Source organism: Cynocephalus volans, chromosome 12, assembly GCF_027409185.1.
Source record: "Cynocephalus volans isolate mCynVol1 chromosome 12, mCynVol1.pri, whole genome shotgun sequence".
In the NCBI taxonomy this organism is placed as follows: domain Eukaryota; kingdom Metazoa; phylum Chordata; class Mammalia; order Dermoptera; family Cynocephalidae; genus Cynocephalus; species Cynocephalus volans.
The window spans coordinates 68830078-68844443 of record NC_084471.1 but is presented as its reverse complement, the minus strand read 5'-3'; the positions used below and the strand labels follow the sequence as shown (position 1 = coordinate 68844443).

Sequence of the window (14366 nt, the reverse complement as noted above, 5' to 3'; positions counted from 1 at the left end):
GATTCCAGACAGATAGGCATCTATGTCCAGGACCACCCCCATGCCTCCCTCACCACAATCACAGAAGCTCATTATATGCATATTAAGAGCAGATAAAATGAGAGGGAATGAAAAGTCCATTCTCCACACATGAATCACGGCTGCTCTTGGAATACCAGCTTCAGCTGCAAGCCTCAGCTTCCTTCTCTGCTGCCCTCCCTGACAAAGGCTCTTCTCCCCTCTGGAGGTGCTGCCCATGGACACAGAGATCTCTGGGGTGATGCGCATTCCTGGCATCCTGCAGGGGAACTGGGAAAGTGTTTTCTGACAGAAACAGTGTTACCTGTAGAAGTTAGTTAGGCACAGGTATAATATTTATCTTAATTCACAGGTAATATTGAACTTTAAGTGCACTATGACATGCAGACTAATTTTGTCCCATGGAAAAATAAGGTAGGAATTCTAAATAACAGAACTAAAAGAAATGTGCTTTGATTTCAAGTGTAAAAGTTTTGTGATGTATGATCAGAGTGCTCACCAGCTGTAACAGCCACAGAAGTCACTACAGAACCTGCTTATGTGAATACAATTTAAGGCCTTTGCTGGGAATTGGTCCTACAGGTAATTACTGTCCTTTACTCTTCACTATCTCACTGCCAGTGTGCATTTTTTATTAGAAATATTTATCAAGGGTACCATAGGAAGGCTTCTGCATAGCATTATTTGCTAGCAGAGATGGGACAGTGATAAATTATGCCATTTACTTTGTATAAGAGCATTCAAAATTGCACAAAACACACAATAAAAAGTTGAATGAATGAATTTTCATATTTTTCATTTTGAGGATTAGAGCAGATGTTCTGAACAGGTTAATCAGCTAACCCAAAATAACAAAAACCAAGTAAAGAAGATCAGCAGGAGTCAACTGTGCCATAAGGCTTAAAGTACTAGAGTTAAGTGTCATCCTTCTCATATTATTTCCAGAAATATAACAGTTAAAACCCTTCAGTCCTCAGTCTCTAAGCACTTATGGCTTCAGGAGATGCTACCAAACATGAGAAGCTGGGAATGGAGAAGCCTGTAGCTCTTCGGAAAATTTTACTTCTTGAAAAGTAAAGACACAATAAAGCTATCAAAGAACACAAACCAAAGATGAGGACAGGAGAGGGTACTGTATTTAAAAAAAAAAAAAAAAAAAAAAAGTTTCCTGAAATAGTCACAATGAAAATGACAATAAAAAAATTTTTTTGGACAAGACGTATTTAGCTGTGCGGAATATTGTGAAGAATCCCTGATTCCAAATCCATCTGAAATCAAACCTCATTGATATTTTAAAACTAATTACATACCGGCCTTTTAATGCATTAAAAAGTCTGATTCCATCTGCGGGGCCACAGATTTGGATCACATCATCTCTAGTTAGTTTCAATAAATCTGCTCCTGGAATAAATATTTAAAAAATGGGTGATAAAGACAAAGCTTCTCCTTGTTAAAGACTATTAAAATGGGCTCTATTACGAGGATACCTCATTACCAGTATGTTACAATCTATAATCTTTTGCATGACCTATTAGGCCCTTCATGACCTGGCCTCTGCCTCCTTTCCTGTCTCAACTCCCTCCCAATTAACTTCTCCACTTAACCTTATGCGTTCATCATTTTGCTGATGCCTAATGAGCAAGTTGTTCCTCCTGCCTGAAATATCTTTCCACTATCTGACCAACAGATTCCTCCTCATCCCTTAAGATTCACCTCTGCGTCACACATGTTCCCTAACACCAGACCCTCCCCTGAATGTCTCCTCTGTGGAACACTTATCTACTGCATCACAACTATTTGTTTACCTATTTGGGGGGGTTTATTTTGATTTGATTTTTTTTTTATTCTAGATGATGAATGAGCTCTTTGATTAGGAAGTATGCCTTATCCATTTGTGTATTCCTACCACACCTGGTACACAGAAGGTGCTAAATAAAAGTAGATATGTAAGTAAAATACAATATATGATATCAAGGGAGACATTTCAGACTACCTGCAAATGCCTCTTGATAAAATATTATAGGGAATATATGTACATTTTTAGAAGTGTTGTATGGAATAAGTACTTCACAGCATAGTTGCAGCTGGTGAAAAACTCTGAAGAGTTCTATAAAATCTAGAAAAATGTACTAAGATCACACAGACACATACAAATCTCACATGGATACCAGGAGGCTCCAGAATGGAAAGGAATGGCCCCTGCTGGGAAAAGCAAAAGGAAAAACAAATTTAACCTGAGAAGTTTGTGAAAAGCCTTGTGAAAGTAGAAAAGCGGTTTCGATGCAACCACTGTTGAGCTTCCGGAGGTGTGGTTGTTGGCAAAAGGTTCTGAAAGAGAGAAAGCATTTTTTTTAGTAACTAAATAGATTGATCTGTTACCTCATTGGGTAACACATAACCAAAGACAGCCACACACACCCACACACAAACATGCTTCATTTGTTTGGAAGTTGTTTACACTCTTTCTCTAACCACTCAAGATGCCCATGGAGTTCCACCCTTATCTTCCCCACTGTAAGCTCCTCAAATGCAAGGGTCCTGCATTACTTGTTTCATATCTCCAGTCCCTAGGGCAATATCTGGTTCACAGTCAAAATTCAATAAATGTTTTTTTAATGAATGAATAAATAATACTCCCTCAAAGTTGGGCATTTCTACTGAATGGTATGGTCATCAAAATATTCTTAGACATTGCAAATAACTGACATTCAACTTTCAACTTACATCTGTGACTGGAGGGGGAGGCTCTGGCTGGTGGTTTGGTGAACCATTTCTAAAGAAACATTTAAAATGAAAGAATGAGTCCATGACATGTACTAGGGTTCATTATCTCATTCTTCATCTTCACAATAAGTCTTAAGCTAGAGCATTAAAAGAATCTGTGCTCTCTCATAAAACATTCTTATTCTTTGGCCCAACGCTTCAATTATCTGCTAATTTAACCTAGAGACTTTATGGAGGATGGGGTGAAACTACGTCATTTGCAACATTTTTTCTTATTGACGAAACAAAAAAATATCAAATGTTCAACAAGTTGGGACTGATGAGATAAATTATGGTATAAAGAATATTTAACAAGAAATGTACTTGAATGAAAAATATTAGCATATAAAAGACTATCAATGCATTACTAAATATATAAATATGCACATATACATACACAGGAAAAAATATTGAAAGAAAACTTATGCAATGCAATAATCACACACCTTTATAATGAAAAACAGGGCTGGCTAGTCAGCTCAGTTGGTTAGAGCATGGCCTTGTAACACCAAGGTCAAGATTTTGGTTCCCCTTATCAGCCAGCTGTCAAAAACTAACTAACTAATTAAATAAATAAAATGAAAGACAATTACTTTTAAAGTAGCTTCAAAAATTAGTGCTGTCTAATTTGTGATCCAAGGGCTATCTCCACACCCTTTGTTTTTCTTTGTACTTTGTCTACCGATTGTCCCTCTTCCCTAATGCTTACTTCTTTTACGGGAAAAAAAGTTGAGCCTAATATAAATGATGTATATGATAAAGAGAAGATAAAAACTTCTTAAAGAAAACGTAGGAGAGACACTTCAGGAAATAGGACTGGACACAGACTTCATGAATACGACCGCAAAAGCACGGGCAACCAAAGGAAAAATAAACAAATGGGATTATATCAAACTAAAGAGCTTCTGCACAGCAAAAGAAACAATTAACAGAGTTAAAAGACAACCAACAGAGTGGGAGAAAATATTTGCAAAATATACATCTGACAAAGGATTAATATCCAGAATATACAAGGAACTCAAACAACTTTACAAGAAAAAAAACAAGCAACCCAATTAAAAAATGGGCAAAAGAGCTAAATAGGCATTTCTCTAAGGAAGATATACAAATGGCCAACAGACATATGAAAAAATGCTCAACATCACTCAGCATCCGGGAAATGCAAATCAAAACTACATTGAGATACCATCTAAACCCAGTTAGGATGGCTAAAATCCAAAAGACTCTGAACGATAAATGCTGGCAAGGTTGTGGAGAAAAAGGAACTCTCATACATTGTTGGTGGGACTGCAAAATGGTGCAGCCTCTATGGAAAATGGTATGGAGGTTCCTCAAACAATTGCAGATAGACCTACCATATGACCCAGCTATCCCACTGCTGGGAATATACCCAGAGGAACGGAAATCATCAAGTCAAAGGTATACCTGTTCCCCAATGTTCATCGCAGCACTCTTTACAATAGCCAAGAGCTGGAACCAGCCCAAATGTCCATCATCGGATGAGTGGATACGGAAAATGTGGTATATCTACACTATGGAATACTACCCAGCTATAAAAACGAATGAAATACTGCCATTTGCAACATGGATGGACCTTGAGAGAATTATATTAAGTGAAACAAGTCAGGCACAGAAAGAGAAATACCACATGTTCTCACTTATTGGTGGGAGCTAAAAATAAATAAATAAATACACACACACACACACACACACACACACACACACACACACACACACACACACAAAAAAAAAAACGGGAGGGGGAGAAGACATAACAACTACAGTTCCTTGAAGTTGATACGACAAGCAAACAGAAAGGACATTGTTGGGCGGGAGGGAGGAGAGGGAGAAGGGAGGGAGGTTTTGGTAATGGGCCACAATAATCAACCACATTGTATATCAACAAAATAAAATTATTTAAAAAATAAAAAAATTAAAATAAATAAAAAAATTTTAAAAAGAGAAGATAAAAACTTAAAAACACAACCCTTAAGCCCTATATAATATTTAAAATTACCTATAAATAGACTGCATCATCCATGTGAATAGTAAGAGATTGTTTTCTTACAAAAAGGATTTTTTCTTTTTTCAGCCTTAGCTGCAAAATTCAAATTTGGTATTCAAACTCAGTAATTAACTTATCTCAGGGCCCTATTTATATGTATTCCTTCTGTAACTAATACCTATTTTTATTCTTAATTGTTATGTTTTGAATATTTAAGTTACTTTAATTAAACCCTTTAAGAAGTAGGTCGAACACAGAGCCTAAAAAACCCAAAAACAAATATTCCAACTAAATAATATGCTCACACATTTGGTAGCCTATTTCAAGTTTCAACATGGCTATGTGGAATTCATGTTAAATGCTAGGACTATAAGACAGCTACTTTTTTTTAACTAGAGTAGGCATGTGAAACACCTTTCAATGAGCTCTGATTGTAAAAGACAATAAGGCAAGATTAAATGAATCCCATAGATAATTCCAAAACTTCATTTTAACCATCATCTTCAACCTTCTTTCCACAATTGTCAAAGATTCATAATAATTAGGTGTTAGGAGCATCCTTAACAGGTAACAAAATAGATTTTATTGTTTGTACAACTATGTTTCCAATTCCCAATGACCACTCTCTGGTACAAGTATAATCAGGAAGTGAAAAAACCACAAGATGGGCAGTAATTGGGAGAAGCAAAAAGCAAAAAAAAAATCACTAAAAATTAAAATAAATAGTATTTTCTAATGGGGGAAAAAGAAGTAGATGAAGATGAAGAGGAGGAAAAGGAGGAGGAGGAGGAAGAGAAAGGGTTACATAAAACTCTCTCAGTCTCTTTCGAAAATAATCCAGACCTCTGTTAATATATAAAGCTATCAAAGACTGGTCAAATAGAAGTACTTACTGATTTAGAAAGATCTTGCTTATGGAAAGGTAATGAAAGAATACATATCTAGGACAAACACAAGCCAATTTCATTTCTCAGACTTACCCTTCCCCAAGAGAAAAACTGCTGTGGGAACTGTTGAAGCCAGGTGATGGGGAATTATTGACGTATGTGATCTCAGGCCATGGAGAACACTAAAAACAAAGAATAACTTAGATAATGAAAAAGCATATTTGACCCTAGTGTTCCACTAAAACATTGCTACTTGCATAGCACAGCTTGATTAATAAATCTTAATTCCTCAAGAGGTCCCCATAAATAAGACAGAATGTGCTCAAGAGAAGTAAATTTTGACCAGGCTAGAAGTGACAGGTTTTTCTTTTTAACAGTAAAAATAATGGACTAAAATTGTCACCAGAAGAAATCCTTTCACCTCTGTGAGTATAGTTGTCTCATAAGAAGGTTGGTATTTCTCCTTTTCATGAGGTGTTCGTTTCTCCATTTTTTCCCTGTCTGTTTTTTGCTTTCTGTCTGCACCTTTAGGCTAAAATGAGAAATATTTTGTTTTAAACTCAAGTACTCACCTTTTGGCCTAACAATATTACTTCTAAAAACTAAAATATTCACATATGAAACAAAGATGTATGTAGACTGATGTAAAGACAAGATTCATCACCCCATCTAAGTTTGAAAATAGGAAATTTAAATGTTTCATGGAGTTAAAAAAGAATAAGACAGATCTACAGCTACTGACTTTGAAAGATCTCTAAAGCACATAGTTAACTGAAAAAAATCAAGTCTCAAACAATTCATACAGTATAATCTCATTTATGTTTCACAGAAAAGAAAATATGTGTATACCTATTTACACATGTGTATAAAAGCATAGAAGGTAACTAGAAGGATACATACAAAATTATGACAGTGGTTACTTCTGGGGAGAGATTGGAGAGTCAGGGTAAGAGTGTTAAAGGGGTATTTCAGTGTTGTGCTCTGAATACTTCTGTATTATTAAATCTCTTGCAGTGAGAACATATTTATCCACGTGATAAAAATAAAGACCAAAATAAGGAAAGAAGATCAAGTACAAATGTAACCAAATCAATCAACTTCCATAATTTTTGTAGGCTTTACAAGAGCTTGTAACTTCAACAGGCTTTAAGAGCTTTCAATAAGCACATTTTTGCCTCTCGCCCCCTTTCCAAGTTCCCATTATCCCATGTCCGTCCCTGCATAAATTTCTTTACCAGGCATCTCAGTAATTATTTCAATGACTCTAGTTTAGAGTGAGTTTTCACAGTTTTAAAAAACGGAAAAGTTGACTTTGGGACTTGGTAACTAATGTTAAAATAAAAAGATACAGAAAAAGAATCCAAGGGCCAGCACATTGCCCAGGAATACCTTGAAAACTTTGATCTGGCAGCTGGCTGAGTGTAAGTGCTCAGTATATTCCCCATTCTCATTCTCCTTGAAGGTATCGATTTGTACTCGGAATGGCACCCCCTTTTCTCCACCATGTTTCCTCATAGTGAACTCCGTGCTAATACAGTGCACCTGAAAAGAATACAACATCAAGGTTTCAGTGCTACTAGCTAGCCAACCAGTTGGCAATACAAAGGTACTTCAAAAAGTTTATAGAAAGATTTATATCATTTTTCAATTCTATTTTTCCTTGAACTTTTTGCAGGACCCTCATATTTTTTGAACAACTACTAATAGTAAAACCTTTATAGGCATTATGAACAACTACAAAAAACTTTTCCTCTCTTTATTTTTTTTAATCTTAAAGAACTTACAGTGTAATGTAGAAAATGAGAAAAACTTAAATGATTTACAAATGCAAACAGAATAAATGTACAGATCTAATGCTAACAGAAGTTACTATGAGGAACTAAATTTATTATCTGCTTCAGAGAATACCCGAGTAGAGTTAACAAAAGAGAAATTATTTCTGTTAGTGAAAGTTTCCTTGACTTGAAGGTAGATTTTAGAAAGAGGAGGCACCATCCATGCTGGGAAAACAGTAAGTATGAAAGCTCAGAGCAATAAGGGGGAAAAAGATTTGCTTGGCTACCGCATACAGTCTAAGACTGGTAAATCTTAATAGCGAAACCCTGTCTGATTGACTACTTACTAGCTTGGTTAAGTTATTTAGCCTCTCTAAGCCTCAAAAACTATTCCTATGCCACAGGATTATTGTTGAAAGTATTAAAATCATGTATACAGAATGTTTACTTAACACAGTGACTATCTCACATTAAGTACTCAATAAACTATTAGCTATCCTTACTATAAATAAGCATTTTCAAAGAATCTACCGAAAGGATATAATCAGATATGCAAATCAAATTATAAATATAAAGATGTTCAAAATAACTTTGAAGGTAACAGTAAAAGATTAGGTCAATCTAAATTCTAAATAATTGTTAGGCAAGTTATGGTATAACCAAAGAATGATATATTTGCAGCCATTAGCAAGCATTTTGGGGAGATAAAAATAAATAAATTAGGGTAATTAGAAGAGCAATTCACAAACTCATTAATGCTCTCAGGCACATGTTGAGGAGACGGGACTTCAAAGTCAGGCTAGAATCCTATAAAGATTTCAAATTTAACATGCTTTATTCTTTAAGAAACGAACTGGTAGGAAAGGATGGTCTTCATAACTAGAACCCCATCTATAATGCTTTACCTGAATAAACACAGATGTCCTCTTTGCAGGGTCCCACAGGAACTCCACTGTATTTAGCTGGGTTGGATTAGCTCTAGGATCGATTATACCCACAGACATTGGGATATCTGAGAAACAAAACAGTAAAGACTGAACAATTCTGAGGGCTACTTTGTTTTAAATAAGAAAGCACTGATTCTTATATTATTCATGCCTAAGTTACTAAGATTTTTTTGTGTATCACACCCTAAACTTCTTTGTTACCAATAAAAAAGTTTTGATTAGAGTTAAAATTGACTTAAAGAAGTACCTTTTTCCACTTCAAGAAGTTTTAAAAATAAGGCAATTTAAAGGCAATTTCCTTTTAATCTGCCAAAATTCTACTTAAATATGGATTACGTCTACACACTAGCTCTACTATCATGAAAATTGTAATTTATATTCTCTTTCACCTATAATCTTAAGATTAGTGTTACTGTTAGAAGCACATTAAGAAGATTGGTGTAGAAGGGTGAAGCAGAGTGTCTATATAAAGCAAAAAACATTACATCACAAATAAAATTAGGAAAAATTTAGCCTGAAGGTTGATGCTGACTTACCAAGTCATCAAACAATCCTATAACACAGTAACAAATCTTATACTCAAGAGAAAAGCAAAAATTAATAGGTTTTAGTAGAATTTTGCTTTAAATTCCACATGGCAGATACTCAAATATCATTCTTTAACTTCTCCTATTAATATTCAAACTGGGGATATAAGCCCAGGTGATGTTATTTATTGTTACAACTGTGCAGTAACTATACTATTGTTTTGGTATCAATGATTCCAACAAGAAAGCATTAAGTGGGTCCACTTTGCAGTATTACTTGTGTTGGATTTATTCTAAGGTCAATTTATCATATGGATATCAAGACATCTGTGGGAGAAAAAGTGTTTTCTCAGGTGAAATTAGTGGTACTTAAATTTGTTTAACAACGGCTATTTACCGATAGAAGATATTAACCAAAGTGAGATCAAAGATACAAATTTGGGGATTAAAAGTATGCTCAGGAAATGAGACTACAGGTGTATTTATGAAGATCCTTCCTTTATACCATATGACTTAGGAAAAACAAATTCTACCCTGTGTAGCACAGTAGTAGAAAAAAACCTAAACTGCAAACCAAGACATAGATTCTAATCCCAGAACTTCACTTTAGATAAAACATACCACTAATCTGGTCCTCAGGCATTAGTAAAATAAAGGAACTTTCAACACGATGGGGGAAAAACCTGGCCTCCTTTACATATTACTCAAAACAAAGTATCAGATCCTGAATAGCCAAAACAATCTTGAAAACAAGCAAAGTTGGAGGCCTCATGCTTCCTAAATCAAAACTTACTACAAAGCTACACTTATCAAAACAGTGTGGTACAGGCATAAAGACAGACATAATAGGCAAATGGAAAAGAATAGAGAGCTCAGAAGTAAGTTTTCAAATATATGGTCAAGGTTCTGGTCAAGATGGCAGAATAGAAGGTTCCCAGAGTCACTCTTTCCCACAAATCAACCAATTTACAACTATAAAAATGTAACATCAGCCAAACTGGGCCACTAGAGCTCAAGGGAAGAGGAGGAGAGACCTATGGAGTTCATGAAGGCAGGAGAAACCATGATAAGAGAAAGAAAAAACTCTTTGGAGCATTTTGGGCCATGGCTGCTTTAATGCTGGAACTGCTGAGCGCATGGAGCAGGAGCCTGCAGAAGCTGCAGCTGTGCCCTTCAGATGGAGTTACTTGGAGGCGGCAGGGGAGAAGAGGACCTTGGCGGCCCACAGGACAGCAAGACCACTAATAGGGTTCCCTTGGACCCACCCAGGAGCGAGGAGCCAGAACAACTGAAAAAAGGGAGCCATTCAGAGGCCAGTGAGTCATCACAAGGGACCGGCACAGGGTCCGTCCCATGGGAAGTGTTTGGAGCACAGGTGGTGGGGGAGATAGGCCTACCGGGAGAACACTGGGACACAGCAAGGACAGCTGATCTGCCCCCCAATCAGCACAGGACCACTCAGAGGAGACTGGTTGGGAATGCAGAATTGCATGGGGTGCAGTTTGATTAAAAAAACTCAGGCCCAGATCAGAGTTTCTACACAACCCAGATCCACTGGGTCTCTGGAGAGCCAGAAGTACCTATAAGGTCAACCATTAAACCCTGAGCTGCACAAAAAGCCTTCCCTAGGAAATAGCAGCAAAGCAGCAATTTAGCTCAACTACACAGCTCAAGTACTGGTTCCCACCAGAAGTTCCCCAAGTTTAGAAGTAAGCACAGGACAACAAATTAGTTTCAGTCCAGGCATACCACCAGAACCTTGGGGCCTGCCTGGGAACCAGAGACTTGGAGTCAGGGACCAGACCCCACTCCCAGTCCAGGCACACTGTGCCAGCACCTCAGGGCCCACCCAGGGACCGGAGACATGGAAAAGGGGACCAGACCCCCCCTCCCACAACCAGGCACACCACACCAGCGCCTCGGGGCCCACCCAGGGACCCAAGACATGGAGAAGGGGTCTGGACACCCCTCCCATAACCAGGCACACTGTGCCAGCACCTCGGGGCCTGCCCAGGGACCCGAGGCATGGAGAAGGGGACCAGAACAACCTCCCACAACCAGGCACACTGCCAGTACCTCGTGGCCCCACCTGGGGGCCCGGGGTCTGGAGCTGGGGACTGGACCCCCCTCCCACAACCAGGTACACAGTGCCAGCACCTTGGGGCACTGCCCAGAGACCTGAGGCATTGAGAAGGTGACCGGACCCCACTCCACATCCAGGCACACTACCAGTGCCTCGGGGCCCTGCCCAGGGACCCAGGGCATGGATCCGGGGACCAGACCCCCCTCCCACAACCAGGCACACCACACCAGAGCCTCAAGGCCTGCCCAGAGATCCAAGGCATGGAGAAAGGGACTGGACCCCCCCCTCCCACAACCAGGGGACCAGACACACCCCACAAACAGGCACACCGCCAGCACCAAGGAGCATGCCAAAAACATCACCTCCATGTGGGTGGCCCACCACAGCCACCGCCATAACCCTGGCTGCTGCGAAAGCAGCTAGATGCCACAACCACCATGCAGATGGTTCACCAACCACTGGAGTGCACTGACACAAGGAGAGTCACCAGCAGAGATTAAGAAAAGAACAAGATGTTTCTCTCCAAAAACCCCATTTCAGAGTGACAGAAGCAGCATCTGCTTTATGATAATATTGGGGGATCTGATCACACCTCTCTGCATATTGTACAGATCATCTAGGCAACAAATCCACAGAATAACCATGATTCTTTCAGGAGAGAAGAAATCTAGGGTAATTAGAGGGGGGAGGGGGGAAGGGGGGATGGGAAGAGATTGGACAAGGCGTGTAAAGAATAATTCCTATTTGTAAAAAAATATATGCTAGTAATATTGATTTGGTCAACATATCTCAATGTTGACCCCCCAAAATATGTATAATCAATTTTGATTCAATAAAAAAATTAATTAAAATTTAAAAAAATAAAAAATAAAAAAACAAATATATGGTCAAATGAATTTAGACAAGGGTAGCAAGACCATTTAATAGGGGAAAAAACAATCCTTTCCACAAATGGTGCTGAGAAAACTGTATGTCCACATGCAAAAGAATGAAGTTGGACCTTTTGCCTTGCACCATATATAAAAATTAACACAAAATGGATCCATGACCTGAATGTAAGACCTAAAACTATAAAACTCTCAGAAGAAAACATAGGGGGAAAGTTTCCTGATATTGGATTTGGCAGTGATTTCCTGGATATGACATCAAAAGCACAGGCCATTTTAAAAAGTAGGTAAATTGGACTACCTCAAAATTTAAAATTTTTGTGCCAAGGACATTATCAATATAGTGAAAAGCAACCCACAGAACGGGAGAAAAGATCTGCATATGATATATCTGATATGGGGTTAATATTCACAATATAAAGAATTCCTACAACTTAACAACAAAAAGCCAAACAACCTGTGCAAAAGACTTGAGTAGATATTTCTCCAAAGAAGATATACAAATGGTCAATAAGCACATGAAAAGATGCTCAATGTGACTAATCATCAGGGAAATGCAAATCAAAACCACAATGAGATACTACTTCACACCCATCAGGATAACTATTATCAAAAATAAATAAATAAATAACAAGTGTTGTCAAGGAGGTGGTGAAATTGGAATCTTTGAGCACTGCTGATGGGAATGTAAAATGTAAAGCCACTGTGGAAAACAATATAGTGGTTCCTCAAAAAAATTAAAAATAGAATTACCATATGATTGAACAATTCTACTTCTGGGTATATATCCAAAGGAATTGAGAGGAAAGACTCAAACATATTTGTGTACCCATGTTCACAGCAGCATTATTCACAATAGCCAAAGATGGAATCAACCCAAGTGTCTATCAAGGGATGAATGGATAAACAAAATGTGGTATAAATATAAATGTAATATTATTCAGCCTCAAATAGGAAGGAAATTCTGATATATACTACAACATGGATGAAGCTTGAAAATATTATGCTAAGTCACAGAAGCCAGTTACAAAAGGACAAACACTGTATGAATTCATTTATCTGAGGTACCTAGAGTAGTCCAATTCATAGAGACAGAACGTAGAACAGTGCTTACACCAGGGGCTGGGGATATGGGAGTTATTGTTTAAAGGGTACATAGTTTCAGTTTTGAAAGATGAAAAAAGTTCTGGAGATAGATGGGGCTGACGGTTGCACAACAATGTGCATGTACTAAATGCTCCTGAACTGTGTACTCAAAAATGATTAAAATGGTAAATTTTATATTACGTGTATTTTACCACACTTAAAAAACAAAACAAGGGCCGGCCTGTGGCTCACTTGGGAGAGTGTGGTGCTGATAACACCAAGGCCACAGGTTCACATCCCTATATAGGGATGGCCGGTTGGCTCACTTGGGAGAGCGTGGTGCTGACAACACCAAGTCAAGGGTTAAGATCCCCTTACTGATCGTCTTTTAAAACAAACAAACTAACAAACAAAAACAAAATCAGGTAATGGATATAACTGCTATGGAACTGAAATGTTTATATTTCCAACTCCAATTTTTTTTTTTTTTTTTAATTTTTTTTAATTTATTTTTTCTTAACTGACCCATGATAATTGTCTATATATAAGCAGTACAATGTGATATTTGGGTACATTTACACAGTATGCAATAATCATGGCAGTGTATTTAGCATATTCATCACCTCAAACATTTGTCACTTCTTCTTTTTTTTTTTTTTTTTTTTTGTCGTTATTTTTTTTCGTGACCGGCACTCAGCCAGTGAGTGCACCGGTCATTCCCATATAGGATCCGAACCCGCAGCGGGAGCGTCGCCGCGCTCCCAGCCCAGCACTCTACCGAGTGCGCCACGGGCTCGGCCCTCCAACTCCAATTTTAATATCATCACACAAGTAATTTTTTATGCTTAGTAAATAAGCACTTCAAGGTTCATGCTAATTGAGCCTCTGAAGCATTTAAATCAAGGTAAATAATAAGTAAAAAAAAGACCAACTCTCAGTCCATAATTCAAGGCATTTCCTGGGCAAAAGATTCTCTTGACTTACCTATGTCAAGAATTCTATCTCCAGGTCGGTTCCACCTCCAGCCCTCCAGCTGCTGATGTTCAGTGTACTGTAGCCTTCTATCATGGAACACTACACGGAATATACTCTAAAAGGAAATAAGAAAATCACATGATAACAGGGCCTCCTGAAAATCAGTGCTGACAAGGGAAAACTAGCAGGAATCACCACCAGTTTGTTTCTAGACACAATCTAAAATTATTTTTCTTAAGACCAGTTTCACTCTAAAACCCACACTGTACACCTAGCTCTATTTCAGAATAAATTTTACAATTTCTCAGTTATAATCTTTATAATTAACCGGTACTATCTTTAAAATCTGGCCTAAACATCAGTCCTAATTGTAATGAGTCATAAAGATATCCTATCTGGAGCATTTCTACATG

At 37.9% G+C, this 14366-nt stretch overlaps 1 protein-coding gene across 9 annotated transcripts in view; it reads right to left on the bottom strand.

Annotated features, from left to right (window-relative positions):
• The window catches only part of TFCP2 (transcription factor CP2), a 63402-nt gene that overhangs the window by 6870 nt on the left and 42166 nt on the right, over positions 1-14366 (bottom strand). For 8 of the 9 annotated variants that reach the window (XM_063075581.1, XM_063075584.1, XM_063075585.1 and 5 more), the window contains 8 exons: positions 13963-14068; positions 8354-8460; positions 7063-7215; positions 6095-6205; positions 5767-5855; positions 2743-2791; positions 2253-2346; positions 1329-1419 (listed from right to left, as the gene is read on the bottom strand). In XM_063075581.1, the coding sequence (XP_062931651.1) occupies positions 1329-1419; positions 2253-2346; positions 2743-2791; positions 5767-5855; positions 6095-6205; positions 7063-7215; positions 8354-8460; positions 13963-14068 (800 nt within the window). The remainder of the gene's footprint in view (positions 1-1328; positions 1420-2252; positions 2347-2742; positions 2792-5766; positions 5856-6094; positions 6206-7062; positions 7216-8353; positions 8461-13962; positions 14069-14366) is intronic. The other variant, XM_063075583.1, reaches the window with a different exon arrangement.